Consider the following 18,053-nt stretch of genomic DNA (forward strand, 5'->3'; position numbering starts at 1 on the left):
AATGGGGGAGAATGGAAAGATCTGCTACAAACATGGAGATGGCGGCCCGGGAATGAACCCACCGTCTTGGAATTTGGTAAGGACAGATGAAAATGTGGGGTTTAGGATCCCCCCAAAAAATTCTCCCGAGGGTAAGGAGGGCAGGGAGCGAAGGGTGCAACGCCCTAGCATCAGTAGGAACCCTTGCCCTACTCGGGGGCAAGTTGTTTGGTTTTTGGTTAATAGTTGGGGGCGGGGGGAGGAAGTTAGTGGGAAAGGGGGGGGCGGGAGCATGAATCATGAGAAAGTGGCTAGGTCGGGGATCAAAATGAAATGGACGAATACATAACAAAATGAGGAAGATACAAATCTTAACCTTCAACATCAGGGGTATGAACCACCCAACGAAACGGGCAAAATTGGAGAAATAGCTCAAAAGGGAAAGAGCGGACATACTTATGCTCCAAGAGACACATATTAGAACGAAGGAGAAGCAGAAAACTCGCATGAAGGGATATAAGATATGGGCGCAAGCCACTTCTACCGAAAAAAATATTATTAACAGATGGAGAAGGGAGGTATGCCTTTGCAAATGTGGTGTTAGAAGGACACCGCATCACCCTAGCATCAGTATACGCGCCAAATACGGGGCAGGATGGCTACCTTAGGGATCTTCTGGGGAGACTAGAAGGCTTTGCGGGGGGGGGGGGAGTGATCCGGGGAGGGGATCTTAATATGGCCTGGAATCCACTACTAGATAGGAGCACAAGGAAGGTGCAAGGCCAAGGGGCACCCTCGACACGCCTCAGATTGATTTCATGGCCCTAAACAATGTCTGGAGGGAACTGAAGGGGGAGAAAAGAGGGTACACATACTACTCTCATGTGCACAACTCTATGTCTAGGATTGATTACTTTTGGGTATCAGTGGGGCTCATGGGAAAGATTCAGGATATGGAGTTAGGAGCAATAGCATTCTCGGACCATGCCCCTCTGTGGCTGGAGCTGAACCTCCCGGGGAAATCAAACGGGCTCTGGAAGTGGAGGCTACCCCAAGATTTACTTCAAGATCCGTTAGCAGGGGAATCCATAAGGGAAATGATTGAAGAATATTTTACCCATAACGATATAGGGGAAGTCTCCCCAAGTACAGTCTGGGAAGCTTTCAAGGCAGTCATCCGAGGGAAATTGGTGGCGATGAAAATCACGAAGGAGAATCCGATACCAATGGGAAAAAGAACTAGAGATGTCAATAGCAGAAATACAAGAGTAAATATTGTGCCACCCCACTAGAGCATTAAAGAAAGCATTGAGACACACGCAGGGCCAACCAGATATGTTGCGCACAAAGGGAGCAGAGAGGAAACTTCTCTATCTAAGACCAAGATACTACATAAGAGCGAATAAAGCAGACAGACTCCTAGCAAGGCAACTCCGCGCAAAACAGAAAAACACGATCAAGAGCATACGGAACTCAAAAGGGGAACTTCTCTCTCGCACACAAGGTATGGGGGAGGCATTCAGGGAATATTATCAGAAGCTATATACCACAGATCTCCCGGATGAAGTAGCACAGGACGCATATCTAGACCCCCTCCCAATCCCCCAAATTTCAGATGAAGATAGGCAGGCCCTGGAGAGCCCGATAAGAGAAGAAGTCGTCAAAGCAATATTAGATCTCCCAATGAATAAAGCACCAGGCCCCGATGGCTTCACGGCCCTGTTCTATAAAAAATATGCAGACCAGCTAATCTCGGTCCCAACAAGGCTCCTTAACTCATTCGAAGAGAGTGGCAATGTGACCCCCACAATGAATGAATCGAAGGTGCTAGTCTTCCACAAAAATGGGAAAGACCCGACTAACCCCGCCTCATATAGGCCAATCTCCCTTATAAATCTAGATGCTAAGATCCACACCAAAATCCTCGCCGCAAGACTATCCCCTCTCCTTCCAAAATTGATCAGCCTGGATCAATCGGGCTTTATCCCAGGCAGACAAACCCATGACAACCTTAGGCAGCTCATCCACCTAGTGGAAAAGATAGGTATAACCCACACCCCGGCGATACTACTCTCTGTAGATGCCGAAAAGGCCTTCGATAGGGTGGAATGGTCGATGCTGTTTAAAGTTTTAAAATGCATGGCATTTGGGGATCAATATATGGCGAGCATAAAAGCGAACTATAACTCCCCTATGAGTAGAGTTGCCGTCAACGGGGAGGTAACAGAAAGGGTACATATCACAAGGGGAACTAAACAAGGTTGCCCGCTCTCCCCGCTACTGTACGCAATCTTTCTGGAACCCCTTCTAATGAAAATATGGGAATCCATCCACATTAGGGGGATCGAAATGGCAGGACTGCAACACAAAGTCATAGCATATGCGGACGATATGCTAATGGCCATAGAAGACCCGGGGAGGAATCTAGCGGTGGTGGTGAGGGAGCTGGAGGACCTTGGGGCTATATCAGGCCTAAAGATCAACAGGAAAAAATCGGAAATTTTAATACTGGTGGGAGATGGGGGGGGGGGGGGGAGAAATAGAAAGAGAAGCCAAAATATTGGACCTGAAGATTGCAACAGAAGGCATAAAATACCTGGGGATAACCATAACACACAAGGTAGACCAACTGTACGGGAAAAACTACCCGCATCTACTCACAACCATACGCAAAGACTTGGCCAGATGGAACCCTCTGATGATCTCTTCGTGGGGCAGGATACAATCAGTCAAGATGATCATCCTCCCTAAGCTTCTGTATCACTTCCAGGCTCTACCTGTGGGAATCCCCTGCACCTTCTTCAAAACACTATCCAAGGTCATCTCATCCTTTATATGGAAAGGGAAGACCCTGAGGATTGCCAGAACGATCCTAACAGTACCAACTAGGGAAGGGGGAATGGCGCTCCCCATTTTAAAAAATACTACCATGCGGCGCAACTAAAGGTACTTCGGGAATGGATGGGGGAAAACCCGGAGCAGATCTGGGCTAAACAAGACAGGGCAGTAGCGAGAACACCGCTAGTAGAATTACTCTGGAAACAGAGACAACACAGACACCCCAACATAGGAATAAGCGAAATAATGAAGACAACAATGGAGGCGTGGGACAGCCAAACACGTAAAGGCATCATGACTACGTCGCTTGGCCCTTTCACGCCGATATGTCGGAATCCCCAATTCCCCCCGCGGATGGAACAAGGGGCATATGACAACTGGGAGGAGGCAGGTATCACGAAAATAGGGCAAATGTTCGTGGACAATGAAATTAGAACACTCGAATCCTGCTACCCCGGCGCATCACTCTCCAAACAAGATAAGTATAGATACGAACAACTCAAGCACTGGCTAAAATCCCCAGAAATAACCGCAGCAGCAACAAGAAACCTCACAGCGTTTGAGAAATATGTCATCTCCAATTCAGGGGCAAAAAAATGGATTTCGACGCTGTACTCCTTCATAAATACGCAGGGTGAAGAAATCAAACGGTCATATATGATCAAGTGGGGAAAGACATTGGGGAAGGAACCATCCAAAAAACAGTGGGAGGACCTATGGAATTTGATCCCAAAGATGACGCGCTCAGCACAAACAAAGGAAATGTGGATCAAAATAGTAACACAGTGGCATTATACCCCAGAAAGGCTGCACGTTATGTTCCCCAATACGTCAAATCGATGCTGGAGAGGCTGCGATGAAGTGGGAACATGGAAGCATATTTGGTGGGAATGTAAAATGGTAAGACCCTTTTGGGAAGATGTGAGGGGACAGATGGCGAAGATGTACCCAGAGGTAGAACAAATGGGGGAGGGAGTTTGGATGGTTGGAATGAGACGGTATAGCAAGGAAATACAAAAGGCCACAATGGAGAAGCTTTATGGGACTGCTCCTCGCGGCATGGACAACGATTGCCCAAAATTGGAAAAAGAAAGATACCCCATTGACTATCACGTGGCTCCAAAAGGTATGGGCCCAAATGGCAATGGAAAAAGTCACTCACAATCCAAGGTACAAGGGACATGTTTATGAAGGAATGGGGTGGGGTTCAAGAATAACTACAATCCGACTTTATGGTGCAATGGTGCCCCCATAACATTAAAGACTCTGATATATTCAGTGCTTAAGGAGACCCCCGAAGAGATGGACGATCATGCCCCAAGGGGAGTGAGGGGGGAGTTGGGGGGGGGGGGTTGTTACAACTGTCTGTTGTGGTGTTGATATGTGGAAACGCAATAAAAACAAGTTTAAAAAATATACATGTATTCTTATATGTGCAAGGTAGGTACATGCTTATTTAGACTAACCAACACACATAGGAGTTAACAATACTTTCAATGGTAGTTGCTCGTTCTTAGAAGTTTACAGAAAATGTCAAGCAAGAAAAAGAGAGATGCGGAAGTGAAGAAGCTCAATGAGGAAGTTCAGGGCCTTGAAAGGGGTAATATGCTAAACTTTTCAAGTGATACTTTGAGAGTACTGAAACTGAGAAAGGAAAAATTGGAGGATTTGTATTCTATGAAGGCTGAGTGGCTACTTTTTAGAACCAAGAGCAACTACTTTGAAAAAGGTGAAAAATGTGATTGGCTTCTTGCTCATCGCCTGAGAGTCATGGATAATGAAGGAACTGTTAATGCAATAGAGAGACATGATGGAATGGTGACTTTTGATCCTATGGAGATTAATGCAACGTTTAAGTCATATTACAAAACCCTCTATTCTTCAGAAGTCAACTTATCTGAGAGTGAGATTTGTCACACTGTCATTTGAAGAAAATAAGTGCAGAATCATTGGAGTGCATGGAAAGAGAGTTGAATGTGGAGGATCTCAGGAAAGCAGCTTGTGCATTGAACACTGGGAAATGCCCGGGTCCAGATGGACTACCAGCGGAACTTTATAAAATCTTCCCAGTAGAGGTTTTTGAACTTATGTCGGAAATGCTGCGCATATCTTTAAGAGATGGGTGTCTTCCAGCTTCTACAAGGCATTCTTCGATCTGTTTTTCTGAAAGCTGGGCAGTCACCAGTTAAAACCGGCAGTTATCGGCCGATCAGTTTACTGAACATGGACAACAAGATTTTAGCCAAAGCATTGGCCTTGAGGATTGAAAGTTCTCTGATGGATATTATAGATGAAGGTCAGTCAGGTTTTGTGAAAGGAAGACCTGTATCAGATAATATGAGAAGGCTGTTGCTGACTCTATTTGAAAGCAAGGAGCACCAGAATGATGTGGTGACATTATCATTGGATGCAGAAAAGGCATTCGATCGTATTGAGTGGAAATATCTTTTGAGTGCCTTGAAAGGATTCGGATTTGGGGAAAACGTGATCGGATGGATAAGACTGCTGCATTCACGCCCTACTGCATGTGTTCGGACTAATGGCATGGGATCTGATATTTTCGAACTTGAAAGAGGAACGAGACAGGGCTGTCCTGTCACCCATCCTGTTTGTAATTGCTGTATGCGGTTGACATGGTGGTGGTGGTTCAGAATGTGGAGAACTCTATTCCAGTGCTGATTGAGTTGATTGGTGTATTCAACAGAATTTCTGGTTACAAGATCAATTGGGCCAAATCGGAGGCATTGCCAGCATCAACCTCATGCGCTATTTTGAAAATGAGGACTTTCGGCTTCAAACGGTGTCCGCATAAGATGAGATACCTTGGGATTTGGTTGACTAGTGATATCTCAAAAATTATGGATGTCAACCTTGCTATTGTGGTTCAATCCATGGAGCTTGATTTGAAGAGATGGAGTGAACTTAAATTGAGTCTATGGGGGAAGGTGAATGCCATCAAAATGACATCCACAACTCGTGTCAATTATGTGCTTAGTATGCTCCCCTTGGACGTTAAAAAGAGCTTTTTGAAGAAAATTGAGAGTTTAATCCAATCTTTTCTCTGGGAGAATAAGCGACCACGCCTTAGACTGTGGAAATTGCAGCTGCCACAGGACTGTGGAGGTTTGGGGGTTCCAGACTTTGCAAATTACCATTTGGCTTTTGGAGCCAGGCATCTGGTTCCATTTGGTGACAATTCAGTGGATCTATGGACGCTGGCGGAATCAAGCCGTTCATCTCCATTACCACCTAGGGCTATACTGTCCACGGTGGACGGATCTGGGTATCAGTCATTTCCGCCAACAAAATATCTGAGAACGTGCTGGAAGGAGCTGTGGAAGAAAGTAAATGCAGAGTATGTGATAATGATTTTATCCCAATCTGGTTGAATCCAGGAATACTGGTGAATGGAAGGCCGCTCCTGTGGATGAACTGTCTTCTAAGTGGTATAATATGGCTGAGTGATTTGTTTGAAGATGGCAAATGGATCAGTTTTAAAAGACTTGCACGAGTTAAAGATCTCAGACTGTACAATGGGGGTATACAGGAAATTGAGGAGAATCCTGCGGAATGAAAGTGCAGTTGATGGCAATAGATGGCAGATTTGGTTGTCTGAGTATAAGGCAGGGGGAAGTATGGCGTCTAAGGAATACAAGAATCTGGGCCAACGTCCTGCTCCGGCAGAGGGATTACTTTCAAAATGGTCTCAGCTACTTGGTTCAGATATGTCTGAGGACCGATGGAGGTGTATTTGTAAAAATGTGCCTCTGACTTCCATTAATCTGGGAGAGCAAAGCCGGCAAATCAAAATTCTTTGGACTCCCCAAAGACTTCATGCGAGAGGAATGATTCATTCAGAGGCTTGCTGAAGGTGTAAACATGCAGTTGGCTCTTTTGAACACATGATCTGGGATTGTTATGAATTGCGGACATTTTGGAGGAGAGTCACAGAGAAAATTAATGAGGTTCTATTGTTGCAGGAAGATTTTGACTACATTACTATCATCTTGGGTGAGGATGACAAAGTGGAAGAACTTACTTACCCACAGAAATGCTGGTTTTTCAGCAAAGAAGATCGTTTTGAGGAAATGGAAATGTGATAGAGGCCGACCTTTTCAGAGTGGGTGGAGGACTTAAGGCAGGTTTCCAGAATTGAGAAGATTGTTCTTCGCAGAAACAAAAAAAATTAAATTGTTTGATGAAATGTGGGGTAGATTTTTGGATGAGTTGTAATGACATTTTGGATTGGTTTATATTACTTCGTGATGAGGTAGGTGGTGGTGGTTTTTGTGGAGATTATTTGTGATGAATTCTATAATTATAACATTGATGAATCTAATGTTCTACATGTTTTTATGTAAACTTCAATAAACTTAATTAAAAAAAATAAAATGATACTATTGACAGTTCTATCGTGTTACCAGTAGTGCCGCGCACTAACATTTGGTACAGAGAAATTATAGTATAATTAATTTAGTAAAGTCACATCCGACAAAGTCTGTAGGAAGGAAAAGGAGGGTTATTCAATACTTCAGCAGTACATTACTTCTTAGCAACACCTTTCAAGCTTCTAAAGCGTTGGCAGTCCAGTCCCTGACTATACGAGAGTTCATCAAAGTCCGTGTAGGAGTGTAGCAAACGTCTTATGCAGCAGCAGAAAAGGCAAAGTTCCTCATACTTTAGTCACTTAAATAAAAGGCTTTAGCACGATAACACAATTTCTAGGGACCCTGCAAAGTACGCCCCAAGAGAGCACATGCTGTTAAGCCTGGACCAGAGGTATGGGTGCACACCCAAACATCTTGTTACGCACTCCAGACACTGGAGCGTCTATTAGGCTTGAGGTAAATTCTACTTTTAGTCCTGGAGTGCCTTAGGTTAAATGATGAAAATGCAGCTGGATTCTCTCCTGTGCCATAGCGATGGACCCAGTCTCCTGATTCCTTGGTCTGGTGACAAAAGGAAGGACTCTGAATGGGATGTTGCAGCAGCAGTCACGAGAGGACCCACAGCAAGGATTTCTTCGGTCTCCAATGGCGGTCTGTCGTTTTGGCACGTTTTTATCAGCAGCAACAATGAACGGTTATCATCAGGTTAATCTTCCTCGATTCTGCAGTCGTGCACACTGGTGAGGGGACATGTATGAGTGGGATCGTGCCTCTGGAGGTCCAATTTGAGCTCACCAAATTTCTGGGCGGATTCGTCCACACAAAGATGTTGCACTACAAATGGGTTGGAGGTCCCCTGGTATTAGGACAGATTTTCTATACTCTGGCTTGGTGGACAGATTTGTATTTCATTTATTTGTATTTTATTTATTTGAATTGCGCACCAAGCCAGATGTATAGAAGGCCAACCTATATTGTGACAGTGACAACTCTGGGAGCTGTAGCCAAACCAGTTCAAGGTAGCAGTGACGAGAGAGCTGTAGCCAAACCATTTCAAGGTAGCAGTGACGAGAGGTCTAGGCTAAGTCTTGAGGTGGTGAGCTTGTAAAGGGTCCACAATGAGTACACACAATGGGAATCACAAATTACACTTAGACAGTATTTATAAAAATACAGTTATTTATGGCCAAATTTCACGATGCAAAAATTACTAACAGGTAGAAGAATCGCACAACACTAATAGATTACATATATACAACCATTAGTAGGGCATAACACAAATCCAACTCCTGTAAAAGAAAGTTCAGATTAGTTTTATGTACTACAGGTCCACTGAGAACTAACCTTAACTTCAAATGTCTTTCCCTAAGTTGTCTGCGGCTTTCTGCCCAAAGGTTCAGGAAAGTTCAGACACAGTTTGTGATGCAAGAAAACATGAAGGTAAGGTATCTGGGGTCCAGTGAAGAGTTCCAAGGGTTAGAAGACAATGGGCCTCATTAGGACTCTGGCAGTAGCAGTGCCGGTAAAACCAGCATGGCTGCCGCCGGAGTCATTTTCTTACTGGCACCCGGCAATGGGGAATTACCAGGGCATTGCAGACCCGGTAATTCCCCATTGTCGGGTGCGGGTAAAAATTACTCCCGTTCCCATTTGAGTCCTACAGGACTCGATGGGAATGGGGAGGACGGATGCACCGGCACCATTCATGAATGGTGCCGGTGCATCCGTCAAGGTCTGTGAGCGGGTGCCGTTCTGCCCGCCAGATCAGACCTTGCGGGCTGACAGGCACCCACTCGCAGACTCGTAGTTTGGCATGTGATTCCCATTGTGTTACCGGACCGGCAAACTTGTAATGAGTCCCAGTGTATTCTAACTAATAGAAGTGTCCTCAACTTTCGCAAGGCTTGTGCAAGCAAGCAGTGGCAAAGCCAAAGTATAGCAAAAGTTAGGAAAACTTTAAAAGGGAGTTTAGGGATAGGTAAGAACCACTGTAACCTACCCCCGTACTCAAATTCTTCCCAGGACTTAGCAGGTCAATGGAAGAAGGACAAAGGTTGCTTTTCCGGCCGTCGGCCTCAATCCTTGATTGGCAGGGGTTGCAGGTTCAAACTGATCTCTGGTTGGTGTCTTTCGCTGGTACAAGGACTCTCGGATGAAGAATGCAGAAAAACACGATGCAGGACCCATCTCAGGACTGGCCTTGATGTAGGTAAGCTGTTTCGGGCATTGGTCACCTTAGCACTGCAACGCAAAGGGCCCCACTTGTTGCGGTCCGACTTTCCCTCCTATCTCGGGTCCCCTTGACGCTAGGACTCTGACATTTTGCTGGGGAACGTCTTGTTGGGCAAGCTGAGGATCCCCCAAGTTCCACGCCTCAACTCGGAACGGTGACATCCGCTGCACTGTAGCCCAAACTCGGAGCTGGTCAGCCACAGGACGGTACCGGGACAATTCCGAAGGCTCTTATTTGCAGGGTACCGAGCAGACGTCGGGAATGGACGTTCCCTCCACTCCAAGGGTCGCAGCGCCTTCACAGCGCTGCTGAAGAGCAAGACAGGGCTCCACCAGGAGAGCAGCAGAGGTTGGTCTCCAGACCTCCTTCAGTCGGGTCTCCAGTCTCTTCACAGGTCTCATAGCTGGTCAGGAGTCTTGGCTCCTTCAGGTTACTCAAGGATCTCTGGAGAGTGGGTGTAGGGGTCCTCCTCTTATCCTAAAAGCCAGGTAAGAGCCGAATCTCCCAATAGCAGGACTAGACAGACAGACAGACAGACTTGCTCACTCACTCACTCACTCACTCACTCACTCACTCCAGGAACACTCATGCATACCACTCACATACTGAAACCAGTTTGTGGGTTGGGACCAGACAGTCCCAGCCCACATCGTGCCAGCAAACGCACATAGCGCTCCAGTAGCCTGCCACAAGGCTCTGCTTTCCCAGGCACTGGAAGTCCTATAAGGATTTTCCTGGCCTCACAGGACAGGCAGAAGGCTAAAGAACAAGATGACCAAAGGCCAAGCGAAAACCCATGTGGAAAGGCCATTTTTGGACACTAGCCACAGTTAGTAGCCAAACGCAGTAAACTCGGTAAGGCTAAAACGAAAAGCACCAACAAATGGTAAAAAGTCACTGCTGCCACCAGCTTGTCCACTTAGCACACTTCTAGTAACCAAAAATCCTTTGAGTGTTAGTCTAGGGCGCAAACAAGTGTACCACATTGTACTGCATTGTAAGATGCATTGTACGATGATAAAAGTTACCACAAGTGATAACAAGTTACTGAAAGTAGTAACAAAGTCGCAAGACTAACGGAAAATAATGTTTCTCAGTACTGACCGCCTGACGGACATGTCAGTTTCCCCATAACAGATGAGCAAAAGACTGTGTAGTGAAGCTTAAGGCTCCACTGCACTGTAAAAAGTACAGGTCAGGATCAAATATAAAAGCAAACTGTTTGGGGGGGGCATAAAAATGGAAGGAAAGATGCAGTAAAGATAAATCTTTCCTAACGCCTGGTATTCGTGGTATATGAAGCCCTGGAGGGTCCCAGTACCTCAGGGGGATGGCTCGATCTTCAGTTCGTCTTGGGGCTGGTTGGTCCCACCAGCCAAAGGGAAGTAGTCGTCCTCTTAGGAGTCCCTCCGTCGATAGGAAAACCAGGTCAGGACAGCAGTTGTTACTTCACGGTTTCTGGAGGGATCGGCAGGTGTCTGGTCATCTTCAGCTTCAGATCTTCTGTTCCAGTGGTCAACTTGGTTTCTTCCTTGGGAATCTCGCCTTTTATTCGGATTTCCCATTCACTACTCTGCAAACACTCGCAGCAGGGGTGGGTGGCTGTCCAATCGGGACAGCTAGCCCTCCATTTGGAGCTGGTTCCATTCAGGCACTCAGGCAGACAAAGGACAGGTGAGTGTTAAACTTCTACCCTCCTTCCTGCTTTTACAGTCATAATGGAGCCTAGTCGGGGACACCCTAGGGTTCCCACTGAAGGTAAAGCTTGCATTCAGACCTCCCTCTCCCAGAATGTAGAAGAAGGGCTGACAAAGGACAAACGCACAAGAAATGGCAAAAAAAGGAACCCCTGTGTGAGACCCTTTTGTGCGTAACCGAGGCTGTGAATACAGTCTGTGGTAGAAAATAGCACAAACGTTGGTAGAACAGGTCCATTGCCACCAGCTATAACATTAGGGTTGCCACTGTGACCAAAAAGTCAGAGGAGCACAGAGAAGGGGGGATAGTAGATATCCCCTTAGCACTCCACATAAGGTGGTGTATGCTAATCTCTCATAAGTTAAAGTTTTAGGAAGTTTACAAAGTTATCCCTCTGTCCTTAAGAACAGTAGTTTTTAAGGATAGTCAAAGAATCTCAAAGGAGAAGCCAAAGGGTTCCTAGCAACACCTCACATAGGTTATGTGTGCTGCAAAAGTGTAACACAGATGCCTGTAAGAGATATGGAGGAAAGCAAGACTACATAGTATAAGGTAAAATAAAAAGAACAGAGTTCCCAAAAGTCAGAGCAAATAAGAATCAATGGGGGGGGGTCTCCCCTTGTTTAGGAGAGAAAGAAACATGTCCAGACGTCCAGCAAAAAGTGCTGGGGGTCGAAATAGGAGATGGGATTAAGCATACGACTGATAAATCTCCTGAACAGTGAGGCACACAGAACTCTGAGCATACTTAGTTCAAGGAAGCACTTACACACTAGCAGTTATATAAAAAATAATTCATTTTCTATACACTAAAGCTATAATATTGATGTAAGGTAAGTATCATCACACAGTAATATAATCGCAGAATTCTTGCAATATCCAAAGGATAAAATACTTTAGAACCTTTGTAAGGTAACACAAAAAGTAGTAGAAATGTCTGAAACAAGTAGGCAAACTTTAGACTAACTTGTATAACTTTAGTTAACCCTGCTTAGCCAATCTTAGGAAGTCCAACCCTATCCTAGGTGAGTCTCACAAAGTTAAGGGGGGGCACTGTGACCAAGGGCTAAGGAAAGGCAGATAAGCAGTGGACAAGGCAGAGTCTATGAAGATTTCTCAAGTTTACACGGGAGTATCAGTTGGGCTTCTTTGGTTAAGGGAATTGGGAGCTTACCTTGCAGAATTGCCCCCAGGACCAGTGTCCTAAGGCAAGCGAGAGCACAAAGGGTTGTCCACCCCAATGTAGCTTAGGGTTTGCCTGGTAGGGGATGCAAGTAACAGCTTAACTGCAACCCTTCAAAGCACAGGGACACCAAAGCAGGCCCTAGGTAAGTATTGGGGGCTGAACAGTACCTTGTCATCAAAGAAGCTGGTGCAGCAGGCTGGTCACCAAGGAGAGGTGACCGCAGATCCCTGTTCGGGATACTTGGTCTTGGAGACTGAAGAAAAGAACTGGTGATGGATCTGGTGGTTGCACTCGAGCAGTTGGACGCCCAGAAGATCTTCACAGCATTGGCTCATTGGTGCCTCTTTCAAAGCTTGGTTGAAGGACTGTTGTCATTCGGTGCAGTTCGTGCCCTTTCTCGGTCCTTGACTCGGTTGAAGGAACTTTCAGGTTCGGGATCCAGTCACTGGAGGTCCAGAAAGATGCCTACCAGGTTTCAGACGAAACCGCACTTCAGAAGACGTTGCACTGCAAAATGGCAAAGGACCCCGGTTATTCTTGTTTGTTTTGGGACTCGTTGGGCTCACTAGTCCAAGGCAGGAAGCCGTCCTCTTCTGAGCTTCCCTGTCACAGATGTTGATGTCGGGACTTCAGCAGTTACTCAGCCGCTCTGGTGGACGCTGGAAGAGTTCCAGCAAAGGAGAACATGCAAGTCTGTTTCTGTGCAGTGTTTCCCGCGAAGAGGCCTTGACGTGAATGGGTATGCACACAAAGTGCATGAGCTCCAGCTACTCAAAATAAAGGGATAGCCAAGCCCAGCGCACCCCATGAGGGCTAACAAAAAAAGCTAAAGTGCCACAGACGAGCTGCGGCTGAGGATGCAGTGTTCCAAGGAGGTGTCTGGTTTCGCAGATCTGTGGTCCCCAGCCTTCCAAAGAGGCCCAAGGGAGATCAGTGATCTCAAGGCAGGGCAGGAGGTCCCCCACATGAGCAGCAGCAATGATCAGCACAACAAAAGCAGAGTGCCTAAAGGAGGATTTTTTGTCTGCCCAGTACATTAGATTTCATCAGAGCAGGAGACCAGCACACAGTAGCAGCCATTCAGGTTGTGGGCTTCAGGCGATTGTCCCTCCAGGAAGAAAAGCAGCAGCCGACAGTAAACCGCTTCCAAAGACGTCTAAACCAGGAGGATAGATAATCTGCAGTGCCAGTGGAGCAGTTGGTGTCTTCTCCAAGCACCCCCTCCAGGTGTGCCCACTGCCCAGAGTCCAAGGGATCACGAAGTTAAGAGGAGGAGGTGCCTGACTGTCCCTGCCAGGCGATGAAGGGCGAACCGTTGGTATCCCAACAACAGAATTACGAGTAGTTCAATTGACTCTCCAGCTTTACCCCAACTTCATGAGAAGTCTCACCAAGTGGAGAAAGGTTCCCAAACCTAGTTTAAGATACAGGGAAATATATTGTGAGGCCACTCTGGACAGATAATGGGCATTACTGGCTTAACGGGGGCTTCAATAGAGGTTTCTCTGCCATCTAAAAGAAAGCCTAGAAGCCAAAAAGACAACAAAACGTTTAGGACAGTACTAAAGTTGGCAAAAGCAACCTAAACAAATGAAATTCTGATCTAACAGGTGGTACATTAAAAATATGAAGTCTGTCCTCAGTGAGACTTTGGGAAACACATAATTGCTGACAAAATAAATCCGGAAGCCACAAAAAGCTAGCAGAAATTCCAGGGAATTACCAGGCATAAGGAAAGACAAAAATGCATGTTGACCCTACAGCCTGTAATACAAATGAACAGCCTTTGTAGTCCCCAGTGAGGTTCACACAATCACTGCTTCAATGCCATTGCGCTTTGTTGGTGGAATATACCATTTGGCTCTGTTTAAAGTGCTAGCTAAGACTTTGTGTTGAAAGTCTTGTATCTTTTTCTTACCCAAGCAAATTCTATTCCTCTACACAGATTAAGCAAGTAGGCTGGCATGATGTTGCTGGGTGGATCGGACGAGGAGGCTCCATGCTTGGGACAAAGCGGTAAGTATTTGGATTATAGTATATTTGTAATGTGCTTATGCCACTCTATTGATGTGTGTTATGAAAAACATTGGCTGGACAGTATTCCTTTGCTGTGTATCCTTTTCCTCGGGTGATGCTGTGATGAGCCTCATAACTTGCGCAGGTTCAGAAAACACTAGAATCAGTTTGTCCCTTCACGTTTGAGTAGTTTATTTCCTGAGATGACCATATGGATGCAAAAGAAATGATGCACATTTGTAGTTTTACCATAATATAATTTTGGATGTCTGTCCTGTGATGACTACATATTAACTTCTTAGAAGATGTTTTCATGTATTTCATTTTTCATTGTTCTTAGATTTGTTACCTCTCTCAATCCAATATTCCCTCGATAGAACCAGAATCATTTGTCCACAGAGTGTCCCTCTTGGAACAGCCGAGTTAGCTTCTTGGTTGCAAAACCTTAACACATGCGTTTAACATGCAAGTTGTTGGGGAGTTTTACCAAAGTCCACTGTTGGGTAAAGATTTGGGGTAGTACCCTTAGGGTGCACTACAACAACCTCCGCCTCCTGGCAATACGGACCCAACCTTTGGTACAAGTCTGAATTACACAGGTTTGTAGTGTGGCCTAGCAGCCAAGCTTATCTCAAGAGGGGTCAATGTGAGCAGTAGTGTAGTTGCACAGAGATTCACAGCGACAAGTATTCAAACAAACACTGATACTCAAGGTTTCATGATAAAACAGTTATTAATTTATTTACCGGTCATTTAAACAAGCCTTCTTCAGAAGGGAGCAATGTAAAAGCAACACTTAAACACACTTCAGAAATACACACTCTTAGGTTTCTCAGAATTAGTAAAGACCCATTAAGGATGGCACACATACACTTCCTAGACCCTCAGGTGACTTAAATATCTAGGACACTGTGGACATTAATATATTACTGTTACATTCAGAGTAGGCTTTGAGTGTGTCATAAGAAATGGTTATTAGAACAAGCAAGACATCACAAATATGTTTAAAGCAGGCAAATACCTTTGGAGTACCCCCTCTCCCCCCATGTATACCGGAGGATAGAAGAGTCCTTCAAGGAACCAGGCTAAGCCAATGCCAATGGGCAAAAGTCTATGTAGTTGAAGCACTTCTTGTAGGTGAGTAAAAGTCTTTGCACAATGTTTTTAAAAGTCTTTAGTGAAATAGATTAATTAAATGTAGGGCCACAAGCCGGGAGACGTCTGAAGTAGAAACAAATCTACACAGAGGTAAGTTCTCTCAGACTTTACAGTACCTTTAGCTTGAAGAAAAATGCAGCAGATGACTTCTGTTCCTTTGCAGCTCTGCAGTTCCTGGTGTTCCTGGGCCTCAGTCATGGGGGCAAGAGGGAGGACTTCTGGGGACTCCTGCACTACAACAGGACGGTCACCGAGGGCAACCAGCAAACTTCAAACGAGTGGCAATTTGGTGTTTCAGCTCCTCGCGTCTACTGCAATCAGCAACACCGTGGTTCTTTGCTGTCGAGGTGGGCCTTCCTTGCATCTGGGGTCCCGCACTCTGTTGAGAGGGCTCAGGCTCGGTCAGTCCTGCTTCCTGGGAGTCCGGTGGATCTTCCTGGAGCTCTTGGCCAACCTAAAAACAATGCATACAGTCTGGTTTTCCTCTCCCTAGCGTTTCTGTTTCCAGCTGCAACTCTGTGGAAATTCAACCAGCTCCGAGAAGGAAGTCCAGTTGGCTTACTTTGGAGTTGATCGGTCCCACCAACTCAAAGGGAGAAGTCGTCCTTGCAGGGATTCTCCGTCGATACGAATTTGGAGCTTCAGCACAGCAGCAGGCTCCTTTTTTTGGATTCCTTAGTCCGGTGGTCGACTCTGCCTTCCAAGCCAAAAAGCCTCACCTTTTATGCAGGTTTCTTCCATTCATTCCAGCTTGGCTGTCAATCACCCAGCAGGGTGGCTGTCCTTGTGTTAGGGAGAATTTTCATAAATGTGCGAATTCCCTTCACCTTAGAGACCCCCAGCAACTTTGCTGGATTTTGAGGACCTGCTTTTTTTTCCTGGAAAGAGTGAGAGCCTTTTTTCCCCACTCTCTCATGTATTTTGATGTGTTTTACACTTGTGTTATTTGATTATGGAGTTTTAGATAACTCCATAGGCATCATCTTTTCATGTGTGTTACACAGGCATGTCTTTTAGACTTCCCAAAGGTTTAAATACCTTCTCTGGGATCAACTGTTTCCCAGAGAAGGTTAAGTTAAATTGACTTTACTAGTCTTTTTATATTCCTAGACCCATCACACACTATCTTCCAATAGAGTGCTGGAGGGGTTACCTAGTATCACCCGTGTCTAGAAACTCATTTAGCAGTGAAATGCTACCCTTTCCTCTCGAAATGGCTGGTGGCAGTGGTTTTACAACGAACTACCATGATTTTTCCTGACCGCGAACACCGGTTGTGTTAAATCGCGGGAGCCATGTTTTTCAAGATGGCGTCTGAGCCTCCTTTGTTTAAACGGATCCCGGTTTTATTTTTTCCCCACTTCTTTTTGGAAAGGTCCTTCTAGAGTTTGTCTTTGCGCGCCAAGCCAGGTTTGGTCCCTTTGTTTCTATGCCTTTGGCGGGCTTCAGGACTGAAGACCACCTCTGGCGCCCGATTTGTCTGGGGTGGGCAGGATGTGAGGGAGGTGCCCCAAACTCCCTGTGCTTAGTCTCTTAGGAGACCCAAATGCACTCTGTGGTGATTGGCTGGCTGCCTTTCCGGCAAGGGTGAGTGGCAGCTAGGCTGGGAGGGAGCTGCATAAAAGGCAAGCCTTTTGGCTTGGAAGGCAGAGTCGACCACTGGAAGCTTGTCGCCCTACATTTAATTCTTCTTTTCATCAAAGACTCCTATGAACTTGTGCAAACACTTTTCCATTACTTACCAGAAGTGCTTTATCCTATCCAAGACTTTTGCCCATTGACTTTGGCTTAGCCTATTGAAATGAATGACTTCTAGTGAACTCAAAGTATCTGCACTTCTTAAGAATATTTGTGGTCTCTTGTGTTCTAATAATCTTTACCTTTTACCAACTTCTAAAGAGTATTATGAATGCCTACAGTAAGGTATTAATGTCCCCAGCACCCTTGTTACTGAAGTCACCTGTGGGCCATCCCAAAAGGGCCTTGTCTGATTCAGAAACTCAGTGGTACAGTACTGAAGTATATTTGTGTGTTACTATTCTATTGCTCCCTTCCGAAGAAGGCTTTATAACTGACTGAAATGATTAATGGTTTATGCAAGAAACATTGAGTGTAAGAGTTTATTTGAATACCTGTAACTTTGAATCTTTGTGGAACTGCACTACTGCTCATATTTCCCCCTCTTGAGATAAGCCTGGCTGCTCAACACTACCAAAACTGTGTAGTACAAGCTTATACCAAAGGTTGGGTTGCCTATACCTGTAGTCATAGTTGTGTGTAGTATTCCCAAAGGGTACTGCATACAAACTTTGCATCTAAGGGTCTCTAAGGTGGATGAAGTTAGCACATTTTCAATAATTCCCCCTAATACTGTGCCCCTGAGAACCTGACTTGGAAGAGCTAGCAGTTTCTCTGAGTAGTGTGAGCTGAGATAGTGTCTCTTCAGTGGACAGCTGGGTGAGTGACAGTTAGGCTGGAATGAATGGGAGAGAACTGAATAAAAGGCAAGTCTTTTGGCTTGGAAGGCAGAGTCGACCACTGGACGAATGAACCGAAG

General features: G+C 45.5%; 1 protein-coding gene across 1 annotated transcript in view; it reads left to right on the plus strand.

Annotated features, from left to right (window-relative positions):
- The window catches only part of PFKL (phosphofructokinase, liver type), a 697,584-nt gene that overhangs the window by 443,137 nt on the left and 236,394 nt on the right, over positions 1 to 18,053 (plus strand). Inside the window, exon 14 of the mRNA XM_069615767.1 lies at positions 14,268 to 14,338. Within this exon, the coding sequence (XP_069471868.1) occupies positions 14,268 to 14,338 (71 nt within the window). The remainder of the gene's footprint in view (positions 1 to 14,267; positions 14,339 to 18,053) is intronic.

Source organism: Ambystoma mexicanum, chromosome 9, assembly GCF_040938575.1.
Source record: "Ambystoma mexicanum isolate Mex_15411 chromosome 9, UKY_AmexF1_1, whole genome shotgun sequence".
In the NCBI taxonomy this organism is placed as follows: Eukaryota; Metazoa; Chordata; class Amphibia; order Caudata; family Ambystomatidae; genus Ambystoma; species Ambystoma mexicanum.